Genomic DNA, 16,703 nt, shown 5'->3' on the forward strand with positions numbered 1-16,703 from the left:
AAAATTAATCTTACAAAAAAAAAAAAAGTGTGGGGGGAGGCCATTCAGAGCTGACCATTTAGCCTTGTGGTTAAGGTGCCTATTAGGATGCATCTCAGGCTGGCGATGAGCTCACTAGGCTAATCCTCCACCTGCAGTGCCGGCACCCCAGGTTCTAGTCCCAGTCGGGGTGCCGGATTCTGTCCCGGTTGCCCCTCTTCCAGGCCAGCTCTCTGCTGTGGCCCGGGAGTGCAGTGGAGGATGGCCCAAGTCCTTGGGGCCCTGCACCCGCATGGGAGACCAGGAGAAGCACCTGGCTCCTGGCTTCAGATCAGCACGGTGCGCTGGTCGCAGCGGCCATTGGAGGGCGAACCAACGGCAAAAGGAAGACCTTTCTCTCTGTCTCTCTCTCTCACTGTCCACTCTGCCTGTCAAAAAAAAAAAAAAAAAGGAAGCATCCCACAGTGGAGCACCTGGGTTCCGTGCTCTGGCTCCTGATTCTGGCTTTCTACCAATTCAGATTCTGGGACACAACAGGAGATGGCTCAAAGGACTGGGCTTCTGCCACCTATGCGGGAGACATGGCCTGAGCTCCCAGTTCCTGGCTATAGCCACACCTAGTTGTAGCCGTTGCAAGATGTTTGGGGAATGAACCAGAAGATGGGAACTTCCCATCTCAGTCCTTCCCTCTCTCTCTGCCCTGCAAATAAATAAATGAAAATTAAAAAAACAAAAAATGTAAACTCAGTGCCCTGCACCACTGGCCCCCAGCCGACCTCTTCACCTCATGTCTTCAAAGAAAAGCAGGGCCATTCTTCCGGGTCCCACAAACAGAACGATGCCCTGGGTTCTCTGCCTACGTTTTCCTTTCAAGACCATGTCAATATACTCTTTTAAAAACAGAAAGAAGCCTGGATTAAGGGCTAATCTGCTTTGAACACGGCTTCTCAACGCCAGTTAACCTTTTAGAAAGAAGCGTGTGCGGGTAAAGGGGGACAACAGTTCACAGCGGGTCCAGCGCCACACAGGAGACCCTGACAATGGACTGTTAGGGTTCAGAGCCGAGAAGGGAAAGCAGGAATGGGGAGCGGTCTCCTGCCCGGGTTATGGACCAGAGTTAACTCTGCTATACATTCACGTATCTGGGCTTCTTCCTGACCTGGTGTGGGGTGAGCTCGGCGCCAGTGTTCACGTCCACCAGCTGGAAGAACAAGGCGAAGTTCTGGTGGCTGTCCGCGATGAAGGTACCCTTGGCCTTGGCTGGGTAGGTCACCCTGAAAGACACGTCAGACACTCTTCAGAGAGGCCCTGAATCGGAGCACAGGTGAAGCAGACACCTTCCCCTTCACTGTCGCACTTGCCCCCGGCGGCCCTGACACTTCTGTCTGTGGCCAGAGGACATTTTGGATCAACAAAGCCAGGACCAAGAGTAAACGTTCACCAGGGTCTGGGAGAAAGCTGCGTCCTGCAGACACTTGTATCCACAGGCTTCCTCTTCAGGATCTCAGGCCTCAGTTCCACCACAGCCACAGGTGGCGCTCTCGTGCAGCTCTGCAGGTCCCCTGGAGGACTGAGAGGCACCCAGTGGCACGTGGGAGAGACAGCCACAGGCTCAGTGCCAGCTGCACTCGAAGTGAGGCCGCCAATAGGGGAGGAGGAGATGGAGGGTATTTGGGCTTTTCTTATTTTTTAAGCTCTATTTTTCGTTGGACACTATTTCAATTCACTTTTCTACCCAGACATTGAGTTTTAAAAAGTCATTTTCTCATACGTTTTCCTGATTCGTGGTAATTAATATTCAGAGCACAGAAACATGTAATGGAATGAGCAACACTGACCCTGAGATCTGATTCTGTCCACAACTCTTGTCTATATTCTGGAGGAACCGTGGCTTTTCTACTTACTACCTGTGGAATTCTTTATTTGGTAGAGAGTTAGGCTTGTGATTATAAAATAAATTGAAAGTATGTCATTATAAAAATTTAAAGAAAAAATAAGGAAGGAAGGAGTGGGAAGGTAGGAAGTTCCACTATGCTGCTAAATCTGTATATATGAAATACATGAAATCTGTTCACTTTATATAAACAAAAAATTCTAAATAAAAAAACTTAAAAACTTATTTCATCAAAATGCAGACTTACTGAGGAAACCTGTTCTTTTCAGAGCCAACCCCTGGGTTTTACAGTGAGGTGACCAAGGGTTTAAAAACCCAAATGGTAGGCCGGCACCACGGCTCAATAGGCTAATCCTCCGCCTCTGGCACACCGGGTTCTAGTCCCAGTCGGGGCACCGGGTTCTAGTCCTGGTCGCTCCTCTTCCTATCCAGCTCTCTGCTGTGGCCCAGGAGTGCAGTGGAGGATGACCCAAGTCCTTGGGCCCTGCACCTGCATGGGAGACCAGGAAGAAGCACCTGGCTCCTGGCTTCAGATCGGTGCGGTGCGCTGGCTGTAGCACGCTGGCCGCAGCGGCCATTGCGGGGTGAACCAACGGCAAAAAGGAAGACCTTTCTCTCTGTCTCTCTCTCACTTTCCACTCTGCCTGTCAAAAACAAAAACAAAAACAAAAACAAAAACAAAAACAAAAAAACCCAAATGGTTACAGAGCTCACATCTGGCTTCCTTTCAGACTCGGCTCATCTTTACTCACGGGTAAGACCACTCTTCACATACACAGGGATTAAAGTCTGCAAAGTGCTCTCCCAGATGACATTACTGTGGATTCTCTGTGCTGCTCGTATCTCCAGTATCACTCTGGGAATAACTGGGCTGGGGGCAGAGACACCAGCTGCACAAGACTAAAGAGCTGTGAATGTCCGTTCCCAGACTCATCTTCAGGAAGACTTGGCGGGGGGGTCCCCTACCTTCTGGCCTCCAAGGCTCCAAGGCTCCCTCAATGGCGGAAGCCAGAGTCTGAATCACCCCAGAGATCCCAATGGGTTCCCCACAAAAAGCAAGGGTCTGGGCAAGGGCTGATGGACAGGGTCCATACGGAGTGCTGGCCCAACTCTGACCAGTCGTTAATGGTTACCTAGGAGGCTGTGGTACAGACAGATGCGGAGGCTGCACCTGAGTTCAACAGGAACAAATGCGGGGGCTCGTGAGTAGTGCCTTCCACAAGTAAGATGTTCCATTGCTAATGCCTTCCACACGTGGGGTGGGGGACCTGTCTGCCATCTCAGCTCTAAGGACCTGTGAGGCTTCCAATTGATTTCAGACCCACCAGGCCAGAGAGTTGTCATGAAGCCATTAAAAGCAAATTCAGGAGCTGGCATAAGAACTGAAATTAATGCGTCCCCCATCGAGAAAGTCTTGTTATTAAATAAGCTGTCACCTGGGGGGTATGCACTTGGCGAGGTGGTTAAGACGTTGCTTGGGACACCTCATCCCATATAAAGATGCCTGGGTTCAAGTCCTACTCTGCTTCCAATTCCAGTTTCCTGCAAATGTGCACGCTTGGAGGCAGCAGGTGATTCAGTACTTTGGCCCTTGCCACCCAAGCAAGAGATCCAAATTAAGTTCTAGCTGTTGCATTTGGGGGAGTGAACCAGTGAACGTAAGACAGAGCTCTGTCTTTCAAAGAAACGTAAGTAAGTATTTTAAACAATAAAGTTGTCATCTGAACTGAACAATGTGCTTAGGGACCTAGCCAATGGAGTCAGACTGCCCTCATCTCACTGGGCAGCCTGCACACTGCTACAGAAGGCCTCCGAATGCTTAGGTGCCAGAGTTCCTGGTGCAGAACCACTGGAACTATGGATGGCCTCTTGAATTCGGGGCATAAGTGGGAGCACTGCAGGCACAGAAATGCCATTGTGGGGGAGGGGCAAGAGGTTAGGTGGGGCGTCTCAACTCCCACAGAGCCAACGGGGCATCCCACCTACCGGGTGGTTTTGGGTGCAATACTCTGATCCTTATCCACCGTGGAAAGATCGACATTTGTGATGCCAACTTCAGTGGAGATCTTGACTCTGAGCTAAAGTAAAACACAGAAGATCACGGCCAGGTCAGCTGACGGGTCTGAGGACACTCACAGGCACACCCATAGTGTTCCACTGCTCCAGCAAACTAGGACAGGAGTCTTCAAGAACTGGTAAAACTGACCTAGCCAGGGGGTATCCCCAACCCTCCCATCCTGAGGCCACAGAACAGCTTCTTGATTCTAACCCTTTCTTCCTTTCATTGGCTTTGGTTGAATGGTACATGTTTAAAAAGAAAAATAAAGAAGGTAATTTTTTTCATGTGTCCTTTAAAACAAATAACTACTCAGGGTTGGCACTGTGGTGTAGCAGGTAAAGCCACTGCCTGGGGTGCCAGCATCCCATATGGGCGCCAGTTTGAGTCCCGGCTGCTCCACTTCTGATCCAGCTCTCTGCTATGGCCTGGGAAAGCAACAGAAGATGGCCCAAGTCCCTGGGCCCCTGCACCTGCGTGGAAGACCCAGAAAAAGCTCCTGGCTTCAGATCAGCCCAACTCTGCCCATTTCAGCCATCTGGGGGAGTGAACCAGCGGATGGAAGATCTCTTTCTCTCTCTGCCTCTGACTCTCTGTAACTCTGCCTTTCAAATAAATCTTTAAGAAAAAAAAGTACTCAATCCTGAACACAGCTAAGATTTACTGAGTGCTTACTATCTGAAAGGCACTGGCTTCATAACGACTACCTCACTTACTCTTCACAATTCAGATGCAGGAGGAAAGGGCTGCTCACCCAAGATCAGACAGCTAGTGAAGGAGCCAGGACTGGAGCACAGGCACCCCAACTCAGAACCCACATGCTCAGGCCCCATGTTACCCAGCACCGCACGTGCACCATCGAGGTGGCAACTCCCCCGCCCATGAAGACCCAAGAAGCTACAGTGGCTATGTGTGCTGCTCACCAACTATTCCTCATTCTCCTCTGAGCACATGGTAGAATTTTACTTCTTCAGTTCTTCAGAATCAGGCATAGTCATGTGACTTGCCTTGGCTAATGAGAATTGAGCAGAACTAAGCGCATCACTTAAGGTGGAAGCTTCAAAGATCACTGTGATTCTCTTTGTCTGACACAGACACACACTGTGAGAACAGATGGACGCTGCGGCCCGAGGAAAGACGACATGCAGCAGAGGCCGAGTGGCCAAAATCTCCACAAATCCTTGTTCTTTTCAGCCACGTAGATGTCGTGTTTGTTATAAGCACGTATCAGTCTATCTTGACTCTTAGAGTATTTGAAATCTATGTATATTCCTTATAAACAATTTCAAGAGGAGCTAATGTCAGTAAATAAGAAATCTGGAAATCTGATTACTGTAAATGTCACTATTCAAAAAAGACAGAAATATTAAAAGACTATTTCTGGGAACTTTTTAGTTCAAATCTAAGTCTGAATATGTAAGTTATGCAAACCCAAGGTGCTTTTATGTGCAAATATATCTGAGAGCCTTCCAAATATTTGATGGGCTTGAACATAACACTTAAGGAAATCCTTGCCAAATCCACTGGTTTATATTCTATGCCAGGATCCAGAAATAGAGATAGAAGGCTGGGCAAATAATTGAAGGATAGCTTTAGCATTTTTCTAAAAGGCTGTATCAAGGTGTGACAGCCTCAAATTGACAGCAAATGAGAAAAATTAACAAGAGGTAATGTGCTGTGGCTCACTTGGTTAATCCTCCGCCTGCGGCACTGGCATCCCATATGGGCGCCGGGTTCTAGTCCTGGTTGCTCCTCTTCCAGGCCAGCTCTCTGCTGTGGCCCGGGAGGGCAGTGGAGGATGACCCAAGTGCTTGGACCCCTGCACCCGCATGGGAGACCAGGAAGAAGCACCTGGCTCCTGGCTTCGGATTGGTGCAGCGCCAGCCGCGGCGGCCATTTGGGGAGTGAACCAATGGAAGGAAGACCTTTCTCTCCGTCTCTCTCTGTCTATAACTCTACCTGTCAAGTAAATAAATAAAAAATAAAAGATAGCTGTCAAGTAATTCCTTGATTCTTTCTCTCTGGCCTCCATAATGACTATTTTGTGATAATAACCTCAATTATCAGGTTGAATAAGGGTGTTCTGTTTTGTTTAAAAAAAAAAAGGCAAAAGATTTATTACCAGAAGCTGCAAGGGTATCACCATCCACTTCTGAATACATGGCCACCTCTTGGCAGAGCTACATTTAGCACCACCTTTGTCGCTGAGTCTGGGTGAATCGTGGCAATGGAGGTGGAGGGAAGACAGCCATCAAGTCAGACAGACCCTCCCAGGGGAGCCAAGGAGCTTCCCCTTTCCTCCTTGAGCTCCCTACTGAGTAGACAACCTCCCAACAGCTCTGAGAACAAGGGCTAGCTTTGCTGTTTAAAGCCTAGCCCAGGCACACAGTAGCTCCACTTCCAACTGAAGACAGTGGAGTGGAAGACTCAAAGTAGCCCAGGAGCTTCAATTAGTGTACGGATCCTCAGTAAATACCCTGCTGAGGCCACTTTCCCTGCCCCCGCTATGGCAGGTGGAGCACCTGGGTGCAAGGGATGTCCAGGGGTTACAGGATGCACTTCTGCCCCATAGGCAGAGCACGACTATAACAGAACAGGGGACTGCATTAATGGACAGATGTACAAAGGGCCATGAAAGCATGGGGTAAAGAACAGGAATCAAATCTGCCTGGGGTGCCCCCCTGCTAAACGTCCAGCAGCAGGAAGACGAGGGAGCAGGTATGGGGGGCTTAGGCAGTCCGCTAGTCCAGAGAGAGGTAAATTAGTAATATTCCATGCTGTAAGAACTATCTGTCTTCACAGTCTCTACTCTGCAGTTTTTATCAGCATGAACCAGATAATTCCCTTTTCATTTCTGTGACTTACTATCTTCAGAACTCATTCATTTAATTTGTAAACTTCGTCTTGAAATCATCCTACTGGTATGCCCATAAAAAAGGGACTAGTTCAATACACAAAGGTATGTGCACACTAGGATCGATGTGAATGGCTGGACAGACGCGGCACTGTTACCTCCCACTTTCGGGTACACAGCCACCTAGTGACAGGACTATACCAGCTTCACTGCCTGTCGCTGACTCTAGGCATCAGGTGAAACACAGCAGTGGGGCTGGCCTTCAGGTTAACAGACACCCACAGGGGAAGGTGGGAGCCTCTGCTTTGTGACGAAAACAAAGAATTCAACACTTCATCAAATGCTCCTTTCTGTGTACATTAAGAAAGCGTATGCTGGGCTGGCGCTGTGGCGCACAGGCTGAGCCTCTGCCTATGGCGCCAGCATCCCATCTGGGCACGGATTTGGGTCCTGGCTGCTCCTCTTCTGATTCAGCTCTCTGCTTATGGCCTGCGAAAACAGTGGAAGATGGCTCAAGTTCTTGGGCCCCTGCACCTGCATGGGACACCCAGAAGAAGCTCCTGGCTTCAGACTGGCTTGGCTTGGTTCTGGCTGTTGTGGCCATCTGGGGAGTGAAGCAGCAGATAAAGACCTCTCTCTCTGTAACTCTACCTCTCAAAAAAATAAATAAATATGAAAGAAAGAAAAGAAAAGAAAAGAAAAGAAAAGAAAGAAAGAAAGAAAGAAAGAAAGAAAGAGAGAGAGAGAGAGAGAGAGAGAGAGGGAGGGAGGGGGGGGAGGGAGGGAGGGAGGAAGAGGGAGGGAGGGAGGAAGAGGGAGGGAGGGAGGGCTTACATTTACTGTTCTAAAGGATGTGTAAGAGACTGGTAATAATGGAGTCCTCCAAGGATTAGGGCCGAATTCTGAATTGAGGGGACAGGAGAAGGTGTTTACACAGGGTACTTCAAAAAGTTCACAGAAAATGGAATTAAAAGGTAAGTATTATGGTACAAAATAGCTTGAAATCCACATACAGTTTTCCTATAATGTGAATTTTCCATGAATTTGTGAAAACCTTCCATATTTCATTTATATGCATGTGCACATTCAAAATTGTATTTTTCAAGATTTATTTATTTATTCAAAAGGCATAGCAACAGAACGAGAAGGGGAGACACAGACAGGAATAGGGAAAGGGAGACTAGGGAGGAGAGGGAGAAGGAAGAAAGGAGGAGAAGGAGAGGGGAGAGTTGGGGGAGAGGGAGAAGGGGGAGAGGAAGGGGAATAGAGTGCTCGTCCATTTGCTGCTAGTTCACTCCCCAAATGGCTCCAATAGCCAGGGCTGGGCAAGGCTGAAGCCAAAGGCAAGAACTCCATCCCAGTCTCCCATATGGGTGGCAGGGTCCAAGTGCTTGGGCCATCTTCTGCTGCGTTCCCAGGTGCATTAGCAGGGAGCTGGATGGAAAGCAGAGAGGCCAGGCCTCAAAATCAGCACTCTAATATGGGACACCAGTGTTGCAAACAGCAGCTTATCCCATGGCTGCAGTGTGAAAAATGTTAACTATGTGAATATTTTACTCTTATTTCTAAAATACAGTAATTATCCAGATAATGAGCTTGCAGGTCACGTACTGTGTTGTTTCTTTTAGACTAAACACAGTATCACCAATAAATACGTTCAGAGTCAGCCCTCTGCCTTCAGCAGCTGGATGTTCACAGAGGTTCACAGAAGAGCATCAGGCTCCTCGGCATATCTCCACCACAGCAAAGGAAGCCGTCAACTTCTGGGTTTTCACTGGGAATCCTGACTATAAACTTGGCCACGAACGCCTGCTAAATAAGCAAGACACCATTGCATGTTTGTTCTGAAGATATTACGCGCATTCCCAAAATGCACAGAAACATGGGAGGAGCAAGCAGGCAAACTGCAGAGAACTGGTGGCATTGTTGGTTTGCTCTCAGCCCTAACTTTAAAAGGCTCCCTTGGGGCGGGTGTTGTAGCATAGTGGGCTAAGCCTCTGCCTGTGGCGTCGGCATTACATATAGGCACCAGTTCAAGTCCTGGCTGTTCCACTTATGATCCAGCTCTCTGCTATGGCCTGGGAAATCAGTAGAAGATGACCTAAGTGCTTGGGCCCCTGCTCCCATGTTGGGGACCCAGAAGAAGCTCCTGGCTCCTGGCTCAGGATCAGCTCAGCTCTGGCTGTTGCTGCCATCTGGAGAGTGAACCAGCAGATGGAAGACCTCTCTCTGTCTCTCCCTCTCTCTGTAACTCTGCCTCTCAAATAAATTAAAACAAACACAAAAAAAGGGTCCCTAAGGAGCCAGTATTGTGGCATAGTGAGTAAAGCCACTGCCTGCAGCACTGGCATCCCATATGGGTGCTGGTTCTAGTCCTGGCTGCTCTACTTCCAATCCAGCTCCCTGCTAGTGGGCCTGGAAAAGCAGTGGAGAATGGCCCAGGGCCAACGCTGTGGTACAATGGGTTAACGCAATGGCCTGAAGTACGGGCATCCCATATGGGTGCCGGCTCGGGACCTGGCTGCTCCACTGCCAATCCAGCTCTCTGCTGTGGCCTGGGAAAGCAGCAGAGGATGGCCCAAGTCCTTGGGCCCCTGCACCCATGTGGGACACCCAGAAGAGCTCATGGCTCCTGGCTTCAGATCAGTGCAGCTCCAGCTGTTGTGGCCATCTAGGGAGTGAACTATTGGATGGAACATCTCTCTCTCTCTCTCTGTGCCTCTCCTTCTCTCTGTGTAACTCTGACTTTCAAATAAATAAATAAATCTTCAAAAAAAAAAAAGGGGGGGGGGGCGGCGCTGTGGCTCACTTGGTTAATCCTCCGCCTGCGGCACCGGCATCCCATATGGGCGCCAGGTTCTAGTCCTGGTTGCTCCTCTCCCAGTCCAGCTCTCTGCTGTGGCCCAGGAGGGCAGTGGAGGATGGCCAAGTGCTTGGGCCCCTGCACCCGCATGGGAGACCAGGAAGAAGCACCTGGCTTCTGGCTTTGGATTGGCACAGTGCCGGCTGTAGCGGCCATTTGGGAAGTGAAACAACAGAAGGAAGACCTTTCTCTCTCACTGTCTATAACTCTACCTGTCAAATAAATAAAAAAAAAAAAAGAAAGAAAGAAAACATGATCTTAAAGCATCCAACAACAAAAACCATTAAAAAAAAAAAAAAGAGAGAGAAAGAGAGAATGGCCCAGAATGGCCCAGTACCAACGTGAGAGACCTGGAAGAAGCTCCTGGCTCCTGGCTTCTGGCTTCAGCCTGGCCCAATCCCAGCTGTTGCGGCCATTTGGGGAGTGAACCAGCTGATAGAAGATCTCTCTCCATCTCTCTGTAACTCTGCCTTTCAATAAAATAAATCTTAAAAAAAAAAGAAAAAAAGGCTTCCCAAGTTACAGTTTCTTCCTTTACTGCAGACACTGTTTTAACGCTCTCTGAATCTTAATACAGATGATGGGTCTCTGGAAACACCCCAGAGAAAAACTTGTTCATGCTTTCTTTAAAGCAAATTGAGAAACAGAAATCATCCTAACTTTTCTCAAGGCCCTGTCTGAAGGAATCTAGTGGAGCACCCCGGTTGGCGGCTCCTTCCGTCAAAGCAGCCCTGTATGGTTAGGTTTGCAACAGGGGCTTGTTTCTCCACTAGGAAGGCAGGGAGGCCTGCTTTCCTCCACTCTGTGCCAGCCCTTTCTTTGCCTGCTGGCATTCACATACACTGCAAAAATGGCTTAACATCAGGAAACAGTCTTTCTGCTGGGAGTAATAGCCCCCTGTTTAGCTTATTACTGTCAAAAATGATGGTACATTAGGGGCAATTAATGCTAATGAAAGCTTCTAAAACCCAAGCTTCCCCAATAGCCAGCTCAATGTCAATGAGTGCTATTCCAGGCCTTCCCCACCAAACCACCGCTAATGCACTCTGACCAATGTCAGCGTCTCCAGGGAGAGGAGACGGGACCTGCTGGCCTGCTTCGAGGCTCTAAGTGCGACTATTACTGAGATTACAAAATAAAGCTACGTATATGGCAGAGGTCAGGGCCAACTCTCTCTCTCGCTGCTCTAATGTAATGAAGAGGGAAAGAGAGATTTGTAATGCCTACTCCATCTCCAGGAAGGAGGACAGCAAATGCCCTCAACAGGCGCTTATTATTGTTGTATGAACAACAGCCATTAGCCATTTCTGCTATTTCATACTTAGATAATTTTTACCACAACCACAGAAACAGTTGGACAAAAACCAGATTTGACGTTACAAAAAGTCAAGCTGTTATGGCAATCAAGACAGTGTGGCACTGGCATTAAGACAAAAATACAAATTAAGGGAAAAAAATTGGGAGTCTAGAAATTAACCCTTACATTTATGGTCAAGTGATTTCTGACAATGATGCCAAAGCAATTCAACAAGCAAAGGACAGTCTTTTCAACAAATGCTGCTGGGACAACTGGATATCTACATGCAAAAGGAGTAGAGCCCTAACTCACACAATAAATAAAAATTAACTCAAAACACATCAGAGGGGCAGGTATTTGGGGCAGAGGCTAATATACCCCTTGGGGGCTGGTGTTGTGGCACAGCAGGTTAAGCCACCACTCGTGATCTTGTATCCCAAATCAAAGTGCTGGTTCGGGGTCACTGTTGTGGCATAGCGAATTAAGCCTCCGGCTGCAACACCAGCACCCCATACGGACACTGATTTCTGTTCCGGCTGCTCCACTCTCAATCCAGTTCCCTGTTAATGGTCTGAGAAAAGCAGCAGAAAGGAGGGTTGGCATTGTGGCCTACGGAGTGTGCTTGGGAAAACAGCAGAAAATGGCCCAAGTACTTGGGCCCTACACCCATGTGGGAGACCAAGAAGAAGCTCCAGGCTCCTGGCTTTGGCCAGCCCCAGTCTCGGCCATTGCAGCCATTTAGGAAGTGAATCAGTAGATGGAAGATATCTCTCTCTCCCTCTCTCTGTAGCTCTGCCTTTCAAATAAATAAAAAATAAATCTTACAAAAAGTAAAGATGTTCAATTTTACTAGTAGCAAAGGAAAAACATTAAAACAAGGAACCATTTCCTACCCATCAAATTATAAAAACTGAGAATTTCAGCCAATGGTAAGTATATGAACAGCAATTTGGCGATTTGGTTTCCTAGTAAAACAAAAGGCTCAGAGAAAACATGCAGAAGAGGGGGCAGCCAGACTTCAGAAGTGACTAGAAGTTAGACGTGTAAGGACAGGATGAGTGTAAGAACAGCTGAAAAGAGTAAACCTGGCATTTAAGCTGGAGAAGAAAGAGTAGTTTGATGGGGATGGGGAAGTTTTCCTTCTCATGTAGGTTGCAAACAAGGCCGCCTGTCAATGAAGGAAACAATAAGAATCTGGGATTTTAAAGTTCAAGGAACACATTAAAATAGTTTCTTTCCATATTTCGTGTTAGCGAATGGACTGGGATGAGATGTCTCACGCCCAAAAGGTCAGACATGAGGCAGAGCCTAGGGTTCCAGAAAACATTTTCCTTTCTGCCAAATTTTGAATGCAAGTGTTTAATCTACCTATGTTAAACAATGTCCCGCTTCTGAAAAGGTCAAGCCTTCCAGCTGCCAACCCTTCTCAGCAAAAGAAAGCGTCAGAGAAGCCAACTTGAGGAGGCCGATCCAGGAAATGGATGACATGAGCAAGAAAGCCAAGGACAGAAACAGCCGTTACACACACGGCAAAGCACATATCCACAATGCAATATAAACACACGGCTGTTTATTAAAGCTTCACATAACTGATTAAATGAAGGAAAAAGAATAGTTTTCTTCTTAAGGTAGAATTCCAACTAGTAAATATAGAAGGAATGCAGGAAATCACCGTTCAGCAAATGCCACAGCAATAACGATTACAGACAAGGTGATAAGGATACCTGCGAGTCTCAAAGCATCGCCCCACAAACAGAAAACCTGCAGCTTCACAGCAAACAAAGTTACAACGTCTGGCAACAGGACACACCACCACACACGGCTTAACACGGCGCACTGAGGACCAATACCAATGTCAGATCATCTCCACAGACGAATCAGAGACCTGAGTTTAGCCGGGAAAAAGCATCCGACAAACCCAAATCCAGGCGAGGTCTACAGCATAAACAGCTAGTACTCCTCAGAAGTGTCAAGGTCAAGGCGGGCGTTTGGCCTCATGGTTAAGATGTTTGTATCCCATAGCCTAGTACCTGCATTTGCTAACCAGCTTGGCTCCTGACTCCAAATTTCCGCTAATGCAGACCCTGGCGGGCACAGGAAAAGGCTCAAGTCGATGGGACTCTACCACCCATGTGGGAGACCCAGAATTAATTTCTGGTTCCTGGATTGAAAACTGGATCATTAAGGGACACTGGTGAGACAACTGGGAAAATCTGAATTAAGGGCTGTAAATTAGTTAACAGTATCTTACCCATGTCAATTTCCTGATATTAATCATTACATTACGGGGCAGGCATTGAGGCACAGCTGGGCTAAGCTGCCCCTTGGGATGCCCACATTCCATATTGGCGTGTCAGCTCAAACATCAGCTCCTCTGCTTCCGATCCAGCTCCCTGTAATGCATTCTGGAAGGCAGCAGATGATGACACAAGGGCTTAGGGCCCGGCCACCCAAGTGAGAGACCCAGATAAAGTTCTGGGCTCCTGGCTTGGGCCTGGCTCAGCTTCAGCTGCTTTGAGTATTTGGGGACCAAACCAGCAGATAGAAGCTCTCTCTCTCTCTTTCTTTTGAAGATTTGTTTATTAATTTGAAAGGCAGAGCTACAGAGAGGCAGAGGCAAAGAGAGATCTTCAATCAGCCAGATCACTCCCCAAATGGCCACAATGGCTGGAGCTGGGCCAATCTGAAGCCAGGAGCCAGGAGCTTCCTCCAGGTCTCCCACGCGGCTGCAGGGGCCCAAGGACTTGGGCCATCTTCTACTGCTTTCCCAGGCCATAGCAGAGAGGTGGATCAGAAAGAGGAGCAGCCAGGTCTCAAATGGCATCCATATGGGATGTCAGCACCACAGGCAGCAGCTTTAGCTGCTACGCCACAGCGCCGGCCCCCACTTTGCCTTTCATAAAGGGGCTAACACAGTGGCAAAGCTGTCAGGAGATCCAGCTAAGGCCGTGACAGTGGCAACACTGTGCACCGACAACTCAATGCGGTGGCAGAGGCAGGAGAAAGGCACGTTACTGCAGGCCAGCTCTGCAGCCTCCAGGGCAACACTAACTCCACTAGGACTGTGCAGGGCACCCACCCAGGCAGGATGACCCTGGACAAGCAACTTCCCCTCTGAGCCTCATCGATGAAGTGAAGATGACCTCCCCGCACCCCTGCCGGCTCTCGGCACTGTTGTACAAATCAATAATGGCACCAAAAGCACCCAGAACAGTGCTTGTTGTCGAGCAGGCCTTCAAGAAAGGGTTGCACTGATGACCCTAATTCAGAGAGAGAAAACGCTCACCCTGTCCCACAGTTTCCAAAGTGGAAGAATGCGTAACACATCTGAAATAAGTGTCCATCTATAAAGGTTAAGACAAAAGCCACAGCGTCTGAAGGGGTAAACTCTAAACAGCAGGGCAAACATGGCCACGTCATTCCTGCATAGCGTGAGGCCAACAGGGCCCAGCTCCTGCCCCTGGAGCTTCAGCCTCCGAAGCATCTGAGACACAATTCACCATGAGGTCACCCAGGCAGCCTTGCCGCAGGGTTCCAGATGTGGCACTTGACACTCTGTCTACCAGCTGGCACCAGCCCCTTTCTAAACATACCAAAGCATACTGCACAAAGGCATAGAATGGATTATTTTAACTTTCCTACTTCATAATTTTATGGAAGATAGGTAAAATTATAAAGGAAAATGAGTAATTTACAAATATAACCAGCCCCAAACAAGTTCTCAATACACTGCCATGGCCAGGGCTGTCAAGCAGCGTAGCTCACACCTGTCCCTCTGTGTGCAGAAGACACCAGATGACTAATGTCGGGACCTTAGCCAGCTCACTTCCCTGCACATCAGGGACAAGGCATGCACTCACCTCTACAGCATTGGCAATGTAACGGTTGTCACCTTCAACTTTGACAGAGAAGTCATAATAGCCACTGGAAAATTTGACATTCATGAAGTTTAGTTCAAACACATCCCTGTGAAAGATGACAAAAGAGTTAGCAAGAACTCCCATAGGAGAGTCAGGAATACAACAAGCAGGTGCTATGAAGCCTCTCCTTGCAACAGTCCCAGCTACGTCCCTCAGCTCCTCCACTTCCTGCCCCACCATGGGGAATCTCCCTTGCTCCATCACAAGTTACCACATAGGGAAAACGCAGCCACCTAAATCAACCTCCCTCCTAAATTTCCAAAATTTTCTTGTCTGTTTCCTCCTCAGCTTCTAAACCCCAACTCCCTCTGGCAGCTTCCACAGTTTAATACAGGTCAGATCAACCTAGAGTGGGATCCTAATTACATTTAGAACAACAAACACAGAGGAAATACTCTAAAATATTCAAATCAGCTGGGTGCACTGGAGTATCATTGTGGGTGATTTTGGGGTATTTCAATTTTTCCATGTCTTGTGAATTTCCAAAAAAAAGGACATATCTTACTTTAATTAATAAAAAATTAACAATAGGGTGGGTATTTGGCACAGTGGTTAAGTCCCTGCTTGGGACACCCATACCCAATAGCAGAGTCCCTGGGTTCAAATCCCAGCTCCTCCGCTTCCAATCCAGCTTCCTGTTAATGTGCACACCAGAAGGCAGCAGACAATGGCTCACAACTTGGGTCCTTGCCACCACAGGGGAGCCCTAGTTTCAGTTCCAGGCTCCCGGTTTGGGCAGGGCTCAGCCCTGACTGTTGCAGGCATTTGGGGAGTGAGCCAGCACATGAAAAATCTCTCTCGGTTTGTCTTTCAAACAAAATAAACATATACTTTGAAAAAATTAGTGCTAAGGGAGAAAATCCCTAACTCTACCCATATAGCAAAACCCCAGCACTTTTACCACTCCATATGTCATTCCTAAAATTATTTTGCTTTTTAATTACACAAAATGCTTATGTATATTTATGACTAACAAATACATATTTTCCTTAAAATGCAAAACTTCTGATATCTTAATAACTGAAATTTCATGTAAAAACTGACTCTTAATTTTAAAAATTTACATAGCAATAATATACAGCCATTAAACATGCTTGTAGGATGTTTAATCCTAGGGGTAAATTTTCATGACATACTGTTAGAGACAAAGCATAGACCTCATTCTTTTTTTTTTTTTTTTGACAGGCAGAGGACAGTGAGAGAGACAGAGAGAAAGGTCTTCCTTTGCCGTTGGTTCACCCTCCAATGGCCGCCACGGCCGGTGCGCTGCGGCCGGCGCACCGCGCTGACCAGGTACTTATCCTGGTCTCCCATGGGGTGCAGGGCCCAAGCACTTGGGCCATCCTCCACTGCACTCCCTGGCCACAGCAGAGAGCTGGCCTGGAAGAGGGGCAACCGGGACAGAATCCGGCGCCCCGACCGGGACTAGAACCCGGTGTGCCGGCGCCGCAAGGCGGAGGATTAGCCTAGTGAGCCGCGGCGCCGGCCTGACCTCATTCAATTTTAAAAGTATGTTTATATGCACAGAAAAGCAATCAACAAAAAAGGACTGTCAAGTGTCAGAAGCTATGATCTCTGGGTGATAGAATTATGGGTAATTGGGGCCGGCGCTGTGGCGTAGTGGGTAAGGCCACCACCTGCAATGCCGGCATCCCATATGGGCACCGGTTTGAGACCTGGCTGCTCCACTTCTGATCCAGCTCTCTGCTATGGCCTGGGAAAGCAGTAGAAGATGGCCCAAGTCCTTGGGCCGCTGCATCTGCATGTGAGAACTGGAGGAAGCTCCTGGCTCCTGGTTTTGGATGGGCACAGCTCCAGCTGTTGCAGCCAGCTGGGGAGT

General features: G+C 48.2%; 1 protein-coding gene across 2 annotated transcripts in view; it reads right to left on the reverse strand.

Moving 5' to 3' along the window:
• Nucleotides 1–16,703, reverse strand: part of RPN2 (ribophorin II) — a 57,184-nt gene that overhangs the window by 15,370 nt on the left and 25,111 nt on the right. For both annotated transcript variants that reach the window (XM_008256021.4, XM_008256019.4), the window contains exons 9-11: nucleotides 14,804–14,909; nucleotides 3,860–3,951; nucleotides 1,139–1,253 (exon numbers count right to left, since the gene is read on the reverse strand). In XM_008256021.4, the coding sequence (XP_008254243.1) occupies nucleotides 1,139–1,253; nucleotides 3,860–3,951; nucleotides 14,804–14,909 (313 nt within the window). The remainder of the gene's footprint in view (nucleotides 1–1,138; nucleotides 1,254–3,859; nucleotides 3,952–14,803; nucleotides 14,910–16,703) is intronic.

This window comes from Oryctolagus cuniculus, chromosome 11 (genome assembly GCF_964237555.1).
Source record: "Oryctolagus cuniculus chromosome 11, mOryCun1.1, whole genome shotgun sequence".
NCBI classification, from domain to species: Eukaryota; Metazoa; Chordata; class Mammalia; order Lagomorpha; family Leporidae; genus Oryctolagus; species Oryctolagus cuniculus.